At 39.0% G+C, this 14,230-nt stretch overlaps 1 protein-coding gene across 1 annotated transcript in view; it reads left to right on the forward strand.

Annotated features, from left to right (window-relative positions):
* Window positions 1-14,230, forward strand: part of smad1 (SMAD family member 1) — a 132,863-nt gene that overhangs the window by 87,022 nt on the left and 31,611 nt on the right. The window contains exon 4 of the mRNA XM_039750206.1: window positions 10,803-11,075. Within this exon, the coding sequence (XP_039606140.1) occupies window positions 10,803-11,075 (273 nt within the window). The remainder of the gene's footprint in view (window positions 1-10,802; window positions 11,076-14,230) is intronic.

Genomic DNA, 14,230 nt, shown 5'->3' on the forward strand with positions numbered 1-14,230 from the left:
CCACAATTTCTGCTCAACATTGCCACTAAAAATCACCCACCCAGAGTGCAAATCCTATTCTTGTCACACAGTGAATTGCTTTGGACTTGCACTATGACGTATCTCAGTTTGAAGGTTTGCATTGTGGTAAACTACCTGTGGTCAGTTGCAGACCGACAACATTGGTCTCGGAAGCAATCGGTTCACGTGGGAAGAAGCTGATCTCTCTCTCTCTCTCTCTCTCTCTCTCTCTCTCTCTCTCTCCCGGTCAGCTTCCATCTTTTTTTTTTTGTGGAGCTTCTGAAGTCATTAAATATGTTCAGTGATGCCTCACTAATCAAAACACAGTACTCACTAGAGCCCATGGTTTTAGCTTGTACTGGTGAAAATGACACTTAATTTCAAGCCATATTTCATGTTGCTTTCGGTGTCACGGAGATAGGCAAGTGCATAAATAAGCAACAGAAAACATTTTGTGACACTTTATGCTGAGATTGTTTTTATTTATTGTCACATTTCACAATATTTTTGTATAATTTATGTCCAGAATATTCCTCTATAGTAATCAGTTGTCTACCAGTGCCAATGAAATTATCCAACGGATTACAGGAACAAAAACTTGTTCTAGTAAGGCAGCTTTTGGTAAACTCATGCCTCTGTTCTGTCTAGTCACCTGGGCAATATTAATCTAACTCTGTGATGTACTTTGTCTAATTTCCTTTACCCTTGGATATGATAAAAGTGGTAAAGGAACAGGGTAGCCTGATCCATTTCAGATGCAGACATGATTCTTAGGGGAAGTGTTCACGTCACTTAGACGCTTGTTTATTGTAATACTGTAGAGAGGAAAATGAGAGGATCACCCAATGGGAAGAGATCAAGAGGAGAGGAAGTCTGAGTGAGCAAAGCAGACATGACTAAGGAGTTGCGAGAGCTAACTTCAGCAATTACACATGTTCAAAGTAAAATTTAGGAAGTATGCTTTATCACTGTAGACCACAGGCAAGAGTAAAGTATATACAGTTAATTACTTGGCTGATGTCTTTATCCAGGGCAACATTTGAGATAAAACTAGTTACATTGCTTTTGTTTTACCATTTGGAGCACATGCAGGTGAAGTGACTTTTTAATGGTCACACAGTGTCAGTAGTAGAATTTGAAGACAGAAGCTCAGGGTTCGAAGTCCAAAGCCTTAACCGCTATGCCACACTGCCTTCCCATGGTAACTTCTCTCGGAAGTTTGAATAAGCAGCAACCACCTATTTGCCTTTGTTAGGGTAAGAAAATTGTGTGGTTTTGTCAGATTTCTACTGATCACCTGACTCTTTCTCCATTTGCCTAAAGCCACACATGCACTTGGATAACATTTTTAAACCAAGTTTTCTCATTAGGGGGATATTTCTGCTGTCCACTTATTCTCATACTGTCTTTGAAATGAAATTACAAGTCAAAGCAGAGCAGGTTACCTCTACAATGATACATTTTCAAATACACTAGCCAACCCGCTGCGTACCATACGCCACATAATCAGGCCGGTTTTTTAATCATTTTTAAGCACAGGGAGAAAATTTAACATTTGCAAAATCGGTAATGTAATAAATCAGCAAGAAAATCAACATTGTGACAATGCACGGAACGATCCAACACACAATCGTCCGTGCGGCGTAGTGAGGTGGGAGGGGAGTGTGTACAAAGTGCAGGAGCATCTAAGAAGACGCATGTTTGTCGCGGATGCGAATTGCTGTATGTAGCGTGTACAAACACTTTGCTATGCTGCACGCGGTCGTGCGTCGTAACCGAAAACTCGTTTTTTAAAGACTGTTTGCTCATGTGCCCGGTCACAAGCCGCGTCTAGCCTCGTTCTCGAAGCATACACACTGCCTGGTCATGTGTCCGCTCGCAAGAGAAACTCACGGAGAGCCGCCCACCAGCTGCCTATGTGTGTGCCTCTGTCTGTCTCTGGCGCGGCTTTCTCTTGCGCTTCCTCTGTGTGAACCGGTCAGGCACAGAGAAGGTCAGCTGCTGACAGAGCGTCTCGACTGTTGCAGGGCCTGCATTGGTGAAGCAGGTGAGACAGTAATGAAACAGGCACAGGGCTTATTGATTTTTAAAGACTGATTCCTTCATTGTGCTTTAACCTCAGTTTTAAAGGATTGTTTTAAGGATCCCATGGGATACCCCTCGCAAACCGTTTCACACGCTGCATATGGCGAATCACCTCTACGAGAAACATGCCTCTATGAACAGTCAACGTAGCTCAGGGGTACATGACATTAACCTGACCTGCACTGCATGTGGCCTCTACGACAGACGAACATAAATGACGCCATTTTTTCTGTGTCGTCGCGTCCGAGTTGGTGGGCGTGGCCCTGCGAGTTGTCGTCGTATCCAATGGTCTTGGAGTTGATGGGCGTGGCTCCTTCCTGTGTGCGCCATAGGTGTCTCACTTGTCGGGCTTAGTGAATCCACGCCCCTTCCGGCGTGCTTTTCATGGTTGTCTTGCCTTAGTGAATTATATATATAGAATTTTTGGATACAGTGTTCATTGGTAATGTTAACAGTTACTTCTAACAAAGTTGGGGTTCTTCAGCCTGATACTACAGCAGTAAATCTTTTTTGCATTTGTTTGTGTTTGGTACAACATTTACAATTAAAACTTTAGTGTTGCTCTGCAGTAATGACAATATCTATGCGCTTAGTTTGTAAAACCGCACATTCCTAGTCACATTTAATGTGTAACTTGCAGTTCCCTGTTTCAGCAAAATTTGTTTTCTCTTCTGAGACCTGTTTATGTGCTGTCCTTTTTTCCAATTCTGTATGCTGATTCTTTATTTATTGGTATCATTCGTTCCAGGTTTGCTAGAAAGAGAACAAATCGCCAAACTAGCTGTGTAAAGTCACTTTTTGTTTGAAGATGTGACCAAGCAGTGTATATGATGACTTGGGGGAAACTGCAGGAATAAATTCCTGTCTAAGTGCAAAGTAAGGCAGACTAATCATTTGCTACAATGAAGCTAGCTTGCAAGTTATTGGAGATTTAAAATACATGATACAGACTTTTTTTTTTTTTTAACATGTGGCAGAAATTGGTAAGATTAACTGATTCTTCATTAATGTGGTGGTCAGCAGCACGTGTGGAACAGAATTCAGCTAGTATCCTTAAATAGATCTATAGATATGACTGCGTTTTGTTTGAGAAGTTTGTCACTGCCTGGAGCACTCTTCTTTTATTTTTATTTATGCAATATATATCTCCATAGATCTCTCTCTCTCTCGATGGATGGATGGATGGATGTTTCCAGATCTAGATATTCTATACATTGTATGGGCAGATGAGTACATTTTAACAGATGTTAACAGCTTTAACTGTGAATTTGAACAGCATTCTTCCACTGATCTTGAGCTCTGGCAAAACATCACAGAAAATGATCAGTGGGAATAGAAATGGGTTTTTGTTGAATAATCAAATGTATTTTTTTTATGTGCCAAAAATTAGAGGTAGGAGTGTTATAAGTTTGGGAGATCAGAGTAAATACGGTATCCGCCTTCCCAGCTGTGGTAAAGGGGGAGGGGGTAAAGCCATCATGCAGTTTAATCTGTATTAAAATAAACTTGCATTTTTAAACATATGATTGATAGCTGAAGAAATTAAAGTTTAAAAAAAAAAAAAGTGCCTTCAGAAATTTTCAGACCCCTTTAGTTTTTCACATTTTTTGTTGTAGCCTTGTGCCAAAATAATTTGAATTCATTTTTTCTCTCATCAAACACTCAATGCACAGAATGACAAAGCATAAACTGGATTTTAGCAATTTTTGAAAATGTGAAAATATTTTTAAAACAAATAATCACATTGAGCCAAGTTTTCAGACCATTTACTCAGTACATACTATAGTTGAAGTACCTCTGGAAGTGATCACGGCCTGGAGTCTTCGTGGATACAGCATGATAAGTTTAGGAATTTTCTGCCATATCCTCTTGAGCTCCATTAGTTTGGATGGAAATCATCGGTGTATGGATATTGAAAGGTCCCTCCAGAATTGGCAGTGGTGGTTTTGTTTATTTGTTTTAATTTTTTTAATATATATAAACAACATTGGAGCATTTTGTCAAAGGAGGACTTCATAAGTGACCTTGGATGTGTGAGTGATGCTTCTTAAGAAACAAGATTTCTGCTTTAAGCAGGTTGCTTATCCCGGTTTTGTGTGTACATATAAAAACATTCATTGTCTTTATACTAACCAAAAGTAGTAGTAAAAAACATGGTTAACAAGATGAAATTCAACCTTGAAAAACAAAGGAAAAAGACTGATGCACTCATTCCCTCGTGTGTGTGTATGTATATGTATATATATGTATATGTGTGTATATATATGTGTGTGTGTATATATATATATATATAGATATATATATATATAGATAGATATAGATAGAGATATATATATAGATAGATATAGATAGATAGATATAGATAGAGATATATATATAGATATATATATATATATACACACACATACATACATACACACATATATATACACACACATACACACACATATATATATACATCTATATACACATATATATACATCTATATACACACACATATATATATATATATATATATATATATATATATATATATATATAGAGATATATATAGAGATATATATATATAAAGAAAAAAAGCACCCATAGGTTTCCAAAGAATTACAGTTGAGCCTTGTATCTTTGATAGAAAGAGTTGCAGCACGTAGAGAAACACTGTAAATGATTTCTTTTTGCTGTCTGTACTGAAAAAAAACTGCCTTGAGAGAATTAATTTTTTTCAAGTGAATTTATTTTTGAGCTCTGAAAAGTATGTGTAATGTGTATACCAACTTTCATTAAAACCAAACATGGTGAAAGAAACACATTTTTTGTTAATGATTTTAAAAGAAATGGCCCATATGGCTTTACATTACAGGGAATCTTTGAACCCCAATCTGACCTTTTTATTATTTTTGAAGCATATGTATTCAGACTTTTTTTTATTTATTATGAAGAAGATGCACCAGTTCCCATAATATGTCAAAATATCACTGCTTGCACTATTCAATTTTAGTATCTCACGATGAAAAAATGAAAGTCACTGTTTGAATTTACCATGTCACTTGTGCAAATAGGATATGTCTCTAACTTGGCGATTGGATTTTCCAGTCAAGCTGCTAAAAGAAAAATTAGAGTGGATAAGATGGACATATAGTATCTTGTCAATGACAGAGTTGAAATATGAGCAGCTGCTAATGTTTTTTAATAGTGAAGGTGAAATTGTTTTTCCGTAATGCAAGTACTTTTTGTATCCCTTTATCCATCAGACTGACATATACAGAATAGTCATTATGTACAGTTGTGCTTGAAAGTTTGTGAACCCCTTAAAATTTTCTATATTTCTGCATAAATATGACCTAAAACATCATCAGTTTTTCACTCAAGTCCTAAAAGTAGATAAAGAGAAACCAGTTAAACAAATGAGACAGAAATATTATACTTGGTCATTTATTTATTGAGGAAAATGATCAAATATTACATATTTGTGAGTAGCAAAAGTATGTGAACCTTTGCTTTCAGTATCTGGTGTGACCCCCCTTTGCACCAATAACTGCAACTAAACGTTTCCGGTAACTTTTGATCGTTCCTGCACACCGCCTTGGAGGAATTTTATCCCATTCCTCCGTACAGAACAGCTTCAATTCTGGGATGTTGGTGGGTTTCCTCACATGAACTGCTCTCTTCAGGTCCTTCCATAACATTTCAATTGGATTAAGGTCAGGACTTTGACTTGGCCATTCCAAAACATTAAATTTATTCTTCTGTGGCCATTCCTTGGTAGAACGACTTGTGTGCTTAGGGTCGTTGTCTTGCTGCATGACCCATCTTCTCTTGAGATTCAGTTCATGGACAGATGTCCTGACATTTTCCTTTAGAATTCTCTGATATAATTCAGAATTCATTGTTTCATCAATGAAGGCAAGCCGTACTGGCCCAGATGCAGCAAAAGAGGCCCAAACCATGATACTCCCACCACCATGTTTCACAGATGAGATGAGGTTCTTATGCTGGAATGCAGTGTTTTCCTTTCTCCAAACGTAACGCTTTTCATTTAAACCAAAAAGTCTCATCCGTCCACAAAACGTTCTTCCAATAGCCTTCTGATTTGTCCACATGATCTTTAGCAAACTGCAGACTAGCAGCAATATTTTTTTTGGAGAGCAGTGGCTTTCTCCTTGCAACCCTGCCATGCACAGCATTGTTGTTCAGTGTTCTCCTGATGGTGGACTCATGAACATTAGCCAATGTGAGAGAGGCCTTCAGTGGCTCAGAAGTTACCCTGGGGTCCTTTGTGACCTCGCCGACTATTACACTCCTTGCTCTTGAAGTGATCTTTGTTGGTCGACCACTCCTGGGGGGGGTAACAATGGTCTTGAACTTCCTCCATTTGTACACAATCTGTCTGACTGTGGATTGGTGGAGTCCAAACTCTTTAGAGATGGTTTTGTAACCTTTTCCAGCCTGATGAGCATCAACAACTCTTTTTGTGAGGTCCTCAGAAATCTCCTTTGTTCGTGCCATGATACACTTCCACAAATGTGTTGTGAGGAGCAGACTTTGAAAGATCCTGTTCTTTAAATAACACAGGGTGCCCACTCGCACCTGATTGTCATCACATTGATAGAAAACACCGGACTTGAATTTCACCTTCAAACTAACTGATCATCCTAGAGGTTCACATACTTTAGCCACTCACAAATATGTAATATTTTATCATTTTCCTCAATAAATAAATGGCCAAGTATAATAATTTTGTCTCATTTGTTTAACTGGTTTCTCTTTATCTACTTTTAGGACTTGAGTGAAAATCTGATGATGTTTTAGGTCATATTTAATACAGAAACTAGCAAAATACCTGCGCTTCGCAGCGGCAAAGTACTGCATTAAAATTAATAAGAACAAAATTAAACCTTTTTAAACTGAGGGAAAATATGCAAATAATTATCTGTTAAGGATCTCTTTGTATACCATGTTGTCAGTTCGGCCCACCGATTGTAATATGACCAAGCTGTGCGCTGAGCTTACTCTTGAGCATGTAACGTACAGTTGGCCATGTGAACAGTAATCTTGTCTCAAATCTCACAGCTTGGATTGCTGCTGTCATAATCGGTTTGAGTTTCATGGTTTGTTTCAATTACGACAGTATTTGTAGGACTTGTGTTGAAGAGACATTTGGCATCTGTCAAGCGTTGTAAGCACACAACCGGTTTCATCGATAACTTTACATCCAGCTTTTGAGAGTTTAAACATTCATAAACAAAGTATCCACTACTGAAATCGTCACCTGTGAATCTAAGATGTTTAAAAGGCATTGGCGGTTTCGAAAGGTGTAAAATATTTGGTCATTTCGGTACACTTGAAAGCGACATCCGAACAATTCAGCGGCAGCCATCAACTAACATGCAGATCCATAGGTGAAGGGCTTAAACATTTCACTCTTCTAGTGCTCCTGTGTAGTCTAATTATCTCCTGTACCGTCATCAGTCCACACCTTGAACCTGTCCCAGTCATTCAATACATAAGACAGAATGTTCCTCCGGATATCAAGAGTGAGCCAGATATGGCCGTGCAATATGTAACAAAGAGAATGGAAAAGGTAGGTGCCATCTCCGGGCATGGAAACCACTTGGTAAGTGACAGTTCTTTGATCGATGGTGATCACCTCGATAGACATGGTAATGAGGGTTGGAACGATAAAGGAAATGGGTACCTGAGCAATGTAAAGTAAGTCTAAAATACCTACACTATAACTATAATTGTAATAAACAAACATTAAAACAGCGGAGAAGCCGTGGATCAAACAAAAAGGCTGTAGTTATCAGTAGGGAGACGTGAATCCCGTGGCGAAGCAAGGAAGGGAATGTAGAGACTGGAGCGACGGACGGCATTATATAGGCAGGCAGCCAACAACGTGGGAGGCGTTGGAATGGGGGACCCAACGCCACCTCACACGGTGACCGAGGTGCAGGCTATGGACTTATATATGTACGTAAGTAGGATTCAGTTAGCGTTGGGAACCCATGTACCAAATTTCTTGAAGATGGGCCCATAAGTAATAAAGACTGTTGAAAAGTTCAATATGGTGGCCGACAGTGGCATCATACCACCAATGTTAAAATCTTATTACCGTTTCAACACTAACAGCTATGGAGGATCCTGACATTTAAAGGGACATCTGTTTGCAGATGATGTGGTCCTGTTGTGTTCATTGAAATGGGAACTGCAGCATGCATTGGGGTAGTTTGTGACCGAGTGGGAAGCGGTAGGAATGAGGATCAGCACCTCATAAATCTGAGACTATGATCCTCGGTAGGAAAAAGGTTAACTGTCCCTTCTGAATTGGAGATGAGTTACTACCTCATGTGGAGGAGTATAAGTAGCTCATGGTCTTGTTCACGGGTGAGGGGTAAAGGGATGATGAGTTTGACAAATGGATTGGAGAGGTGAACAGAGTTCTGCGGTCCCTATACCTATATGTAGTGGGGAAGGAGGAACTGAGTTGGAAGGTGAAGCACCAGATTTGTCGTCCCCACTCTCACCTGTTTTAATGAGCTTTGGATAATGGCCAAAAGAATGAGATTGTGAGTACAAGTGGCCGAAATGAGCTTGCTTGATGGATGATATTTCCCAGATGGCCTGGGAACGCCTTGGGATTCCACAGTAAGAGTTGGAAAGTATGGCTGGGGAAAAGGAGGTATGTGCCTCATTGCTAAGACTGTTTCCCCCACAACCCAGCTTTGGATAAGCAGTGAAAAATGAATGATGACTTCTTGTAGTCCAGATGTTCCAAAACAACTATAGGTCTAAGCTTTGCCCTCATGTCATGTATTTCAAGACTGAAGCCAAAGTTTAAAAAAAAAAAAAAAATGATTGTGGATGGACAAATTCATAGTGTTATATATCTCCACTAAAATGTGACTCAATATTTAGTGGTATTAGATCAAATAGAATAATTAATATTTGCCTTTCTCTGCCCTTTTTATGCCGCTTATTAGAGAGACAAGTCTCCTTCCTCCAAAGACATGATTCCTTTGTTGCAGTTTGCTAAATGTTGAATATGAAATTGAAATGTTAGCATTGGCTAAGGCAGAAAAATGAGCACCACAAACTGGGAGCTTAATGTTAACTGATCTGGTTCTTTGAAACTCAACTTGTATTTGATTGTTTCTAAAGTACAGAATTTTGTATTGTTAGTTCATACTCTTTTAACCATTGTTTACTACTGAGATTTTTCCAAGTGATTAGAATGTATTTTTTGTCATGTTGGTATAATTTCAGCACTTGTTAGTGTGAGAAGCATCCGTTCAGTGTGTGTATTTCCATGTTCATACGAATGTACTGTCTGGTGCATTCATTTCCATCCTGAGCTACATTAGACATTTACGCACAAGTGGTAGAATATTTGTCTGTAGAAAATAATTGCCATTTTGGTTCCCATGCAAGTGTTACCATTTAAGGTGATATCTTAATACTCCACAGCTGGCTTAATGTTGTGCATTTAGGCTTACAAGGAATGAAATTGTGATAATCCAAGGCATGATGTTTTAAATCCTATTGCACCATCAGAGTGCTTATTGGAAACCTCAAAGGCATAATAAGTTAAAAGAAGAAACTAATTAAAACTGACAGACATGTATTTACTAAAGAGATACATGGCACTAGGGTAGAATGATTTATTTCCGTTTAGGTTTGCAGCAAGTAAAAACTCCTTTGTGTTGTATTCTTTGTAGCTCAAGACAGTTGAGATGAGTACCTCATAATTAGAGACCAAGCTATGCTTTTTCACCTGCAAAGTGTGGGATTTTCTATCAAAGTTCAGGGAGTTTCATTATTTGTCCTTCTGGCAGGATATGGCCTAAACTTTACTTCTACACATGAAAATGCATTTCTGTATCAAGTGTAAAATTAAGCAAGCCACAGATCTTATAGAGGTATCATGACAGTACAAATGCCTTATGAGATGCAAAGGTTTTGTGTTACCTTCTATCACCTGGCTGCTTGAAGATCTTACCATCCTAGGCCATCCAGGCCTTAAAACACACTATCAAGCTGTCTCAGATGTGGCAGAAAGGACCAACCAGTCGTTTTGGTTGAAGACGCATTACCTCAGATGGGCCCCAAAGTAGGGAATCAGATGATTAGGTAGACTCTGGTAGAGATGCTGGGACACCAGAAGTCATATTTAAACCCTGCAGAGATCCTAGTGTGGTAACTGATGAAACGTCAAGGAAGGGACATGCCCACTTGAAAAGCTCATCCTTGCCGACCAGTCTTTAATATCATTAACACCAAGATTATCTCTTGTAAGTCTTCATATAATTGATAGTAACCTCTTATCCTATGTTTAATGTGCCTTGATACTTATGCTAATTCTACCAAATGTGATTAATTTTGAAATGCCGGTCGTATTTGTTTTTTAGCAGTTGATATCCCAACAAGATGTTTTTGTATGTTTCCTAGAAAGAACTGTGAAAGTATGACAGTTGCAGGGTGCCATTTCGTTTATTTTACACAGAATATACTTAATTCTTGTTTTAACACTGTGTGTGTGTATATATAATGTATGTGTTTGGGTTTGTATATATGTATATGATCTACTGTGAAATGTAGTTTACCTTGAATCTCAAAGAAAATGTATATTTTTTTGATATTGTGCATTGTAATATTCTATAGATGAAGCTCAGGAGTTAGGGAGTTAACATTTTTCTTTTTTTTTTTTTTTTTTTCCTCTTCAGTGCTTCCTCCTGTCCTGGTTCCTCGACACAGTGAGTTTAATCCCCAGCACAGTCTCCTGGCACAGTTCCGAAACCTGGGACAGAATGAGCCACACATGCCACACAATGCAACCTTCCCAGATTCTTTCCCAGATTCTTTCCCTCAGGTCAACAGCCATCCGTTTCCCCATTCGCCTAACAACAGCTACCCCAGCTCTCCAGGTGGTGGAAGCAGCAGCACCTTCCCACATTCTCCAACCAGCTCTGACCCAGGAAGCCCATTCCAAATTCCAGGTAATCTGCTATTGAGTAATATAGTACTAGGGGTGATTTAAGCAAAATGAAACATACTGAGATTTTTGTAGCTTTCGTGTGTGTGTGTGTTACTTGATCTGCTTTCGTTTACTTCAGGTCATGAATCAGTGTAGCTTTGAATGCAGGTAGGTTACATGTCTTAGATATTTCTGATATGATCAGAACTTCCCAATAATGTTTGTCATTGCTGTCAATGATACAACCATACACTCAGACTAAATATTCTAAGCACAAACTTGGTTTAATCTGCCTCTAAGAGTTCCAAAAATGTTTCACTTTGGGTAACCTAAATCTGTTGTTGTGTCGCTTACTATCTCAGTGGGTCATTTTGTCCCCATTTCATACTAACACTTTATAATTGCCTCTATGTTTTGCATTTCATTTAGGTGTTTTTCATCTATTCATACATTTTTCAGCTCACTTATGCCATTCACTTTAAAACCAGGCAAGAAAAAATTAATTTGGTTGCTTAATTATAAATTCTTCTGTTTAGCTGATTTAGGTCAAAGAAAGCAATCATTTGCTTATTTTTAAAGTACTTTTATAATCAAGTACTGTATGTAGAAAAGTTGTACATTTTGATGAAACAGTATAAAGAGTAGATTTTTCATATTGCCCTGAAAAAGTTGCTGAAGTTATCAGCATGTCTCTCCTTTTTTATGTGTAGATATATCAGGAACTGAACAGATTGATTTTTTTTTTTCTCTTTACAATGGACGTAGCTTGGTGTGTGTTTTTACAATGGCTTCTACTTGATTTTGCTTGATGTTTTGGAAATTTTGAAGAGTACAAGTCTATATTACAGCCACTGTGTGTTTCTTTGGCCCTGTTGGATACACTATGACCCATTCTATGTAAACTGCTCAAAAAAATTAAAGGAACACTTTGAAAACACATCAGATCTCAATGGGGAAAAAGAAATCCTCCTGGATATCTATATTGATATAGACTGGGTAATGTGTTAGGAATGAAAGGATGCCACATCGTTTGATGGAAATGAAAATGATCAACCTACAGAGCCCTGAATTCAAAGACGTCCCAAAAATCAAAGTGAAAAAACGATGTGGCAGGCTAGTCCATTTTGCCAAAATTTAATTGCAGCAACTCAAAATTGTACGCAGCACTTTGTATGGCCCCTGTGTTCTTGTATACATGCCTGACAACATCGGTGCATGCTTCTAATGAGATGACAGATGGTGTTGGGGGATCTCCTCCCAGATCTGGACCAGGGCATCACTGAGCTCCTGGACAGTCTGAGGTGCAACCTGGTGGCATTGGATGGACCAAAACATAATGTCCCAGAGGTGTTCTATTGGATTTAGGTCAGGAAAGTGTGGTGGCCAGTCAATGGTATCAATTCCTTCATCCTCCAGGAACTGCCTGCATACTCTCACCACATGAGGCCAGGAATTGTCGTGCACCAGGAGCCACTGTACCAGCATAGGATCTGACAGTGGGTCCAAGGATTTCATCCTGATACCTAATAGCAGCCAAGGTGCCTTTGTCAAGCCTGTAGCGGTCTGTGTGACCCTCCATGGATATGCCTCCCCAGACAATCATTAACCCATCACCAAACTGCTCATGCTGAATGATGTTACAGGCAGCATAATGTTCTCCATGGCTTCTCCAGACCCTTTCACTTCTGTCACATGCTCAGGGTGAACCTGCTCTCATCTGTAAAAAGCACAGGGCACCAGTGGTGCATCTGCCAATTCTGGTATTCTATGGCGAATGCCAATCGAGCTGCATGCTGCTGGACAGTGAGCTCAGGGCCCATTAGAGGACATGGGGCCCTTGGGTCACCCTCATGAAGTCTTTCTGGTTGTTTGGTCAGAGACATTGACACCAGTGGCCTGCTGGAGGTCATTTTGTAGGGCTCTGGCAGTGCTCATCCTGTTCCTCCTTGCCCAAAGGAGCAGATACTGGTCCTGCTGATGGGTTATGGACCTTCTATGGCCCTCTCCAGCTCTCCTAGAGTAACTGCTTGTCTCCTAGAATCTCCTCCATGCCCTTGAGACTGTGCAGGGAGACACAGCAAACCTTCTGGCAATGACACGTATTGATGTGCCATCCTGGAGAAGTTGGACTACCTGTGCAACCTCTGTAGGGTCCAGGTATCGCCTCATGCTACCAGTAGTGACACTGACTGTAGCCAAATGCAAAACTAGTGAAGAAACAGTCAGAAAAGATGAGGAGGGAAAAATGTCAGTGGCCTCCACCTGTTAAACCATTCCTGTTTTGGGGGTCATCTCATTGTTGCCCCTCTAGTGCATCTGTTGTTAATTTCATTAACAGCACAGCAGCTGAAACTGATTAACAACCCCCTCTGCTACTTAACTGACCAGATTAATATCCCATAAGTTTCATTGACTTTATGCTATACTCTGATTAAAAAGTGTTCCTTTAATTCTTTTGAGCAGTATATTTGGTTAATAGCCATCTGTAGTGGTGGTAAGTCACCTGCTGCCCAAGAAAATGCTCATTCATGCAATTTCCCCAGCTATAGGGTAACACCAGGCTTTTTATTTGGTGTCTGCAATGCCTGTAAAAAAATTTCATTCCCTTGGACGTTTTCACATGTTATACAATTTTCAATCACAATGAATTCAATTTTGCTTTTTTTTTTTTTGACACTGATCACAGAAAGACTCTTTAATGTCAAAGTAAAAACCAGATTCTGCAAAGTGGTCAAAATTAATTAGAAAATACAATACAAAATAGTTGATTATATAATTATGCAGACTAAAGTGTTCTTTTTAAAAAAAAAAGTCATAGAATTAATTCAGTGGTGATCACCTGTCTGGAGTTTCAGCTGATTTTTAGTCGAAATGCTCTTGCATCTAGAAAGTCCAGTTTGTTGTTCCTCAGTATGGTGGCCTGACATAGTTAGGTCCATAAGTATTTGGACAGGCACATCTTTTTTCTAATTTTGGTTCTGTACATTACCACAATGAAATTTAAATGAAACAACTCATATGCAGTTAAAGTGCAGACTTTCAGCTTTAATTCACTGGGGTGAACAAAAACGATTGCATAAAAATGTGAGGGAACTAAAGCATTATTTTAACAAGGGCTCAAAAGTAATTGGACAAATTAAATAACTGGAAATAATGTTCATTTCTAATACTTGGTTG

This window comes from Polypterus senegalus, chromosome 4 (assembly GCF_016835505.1).
Source record: "Polypterus senegalus isolate Bchr_013 chromosome 4, ASM1683550v1, whole genome shotgun sequence".
Lineage (NCBI taxonomy): Eukaryota > Metazoa > Chordata > Cladistia > Polypteriformes > Polypteridae > Polypterus > Polypterus senegalus.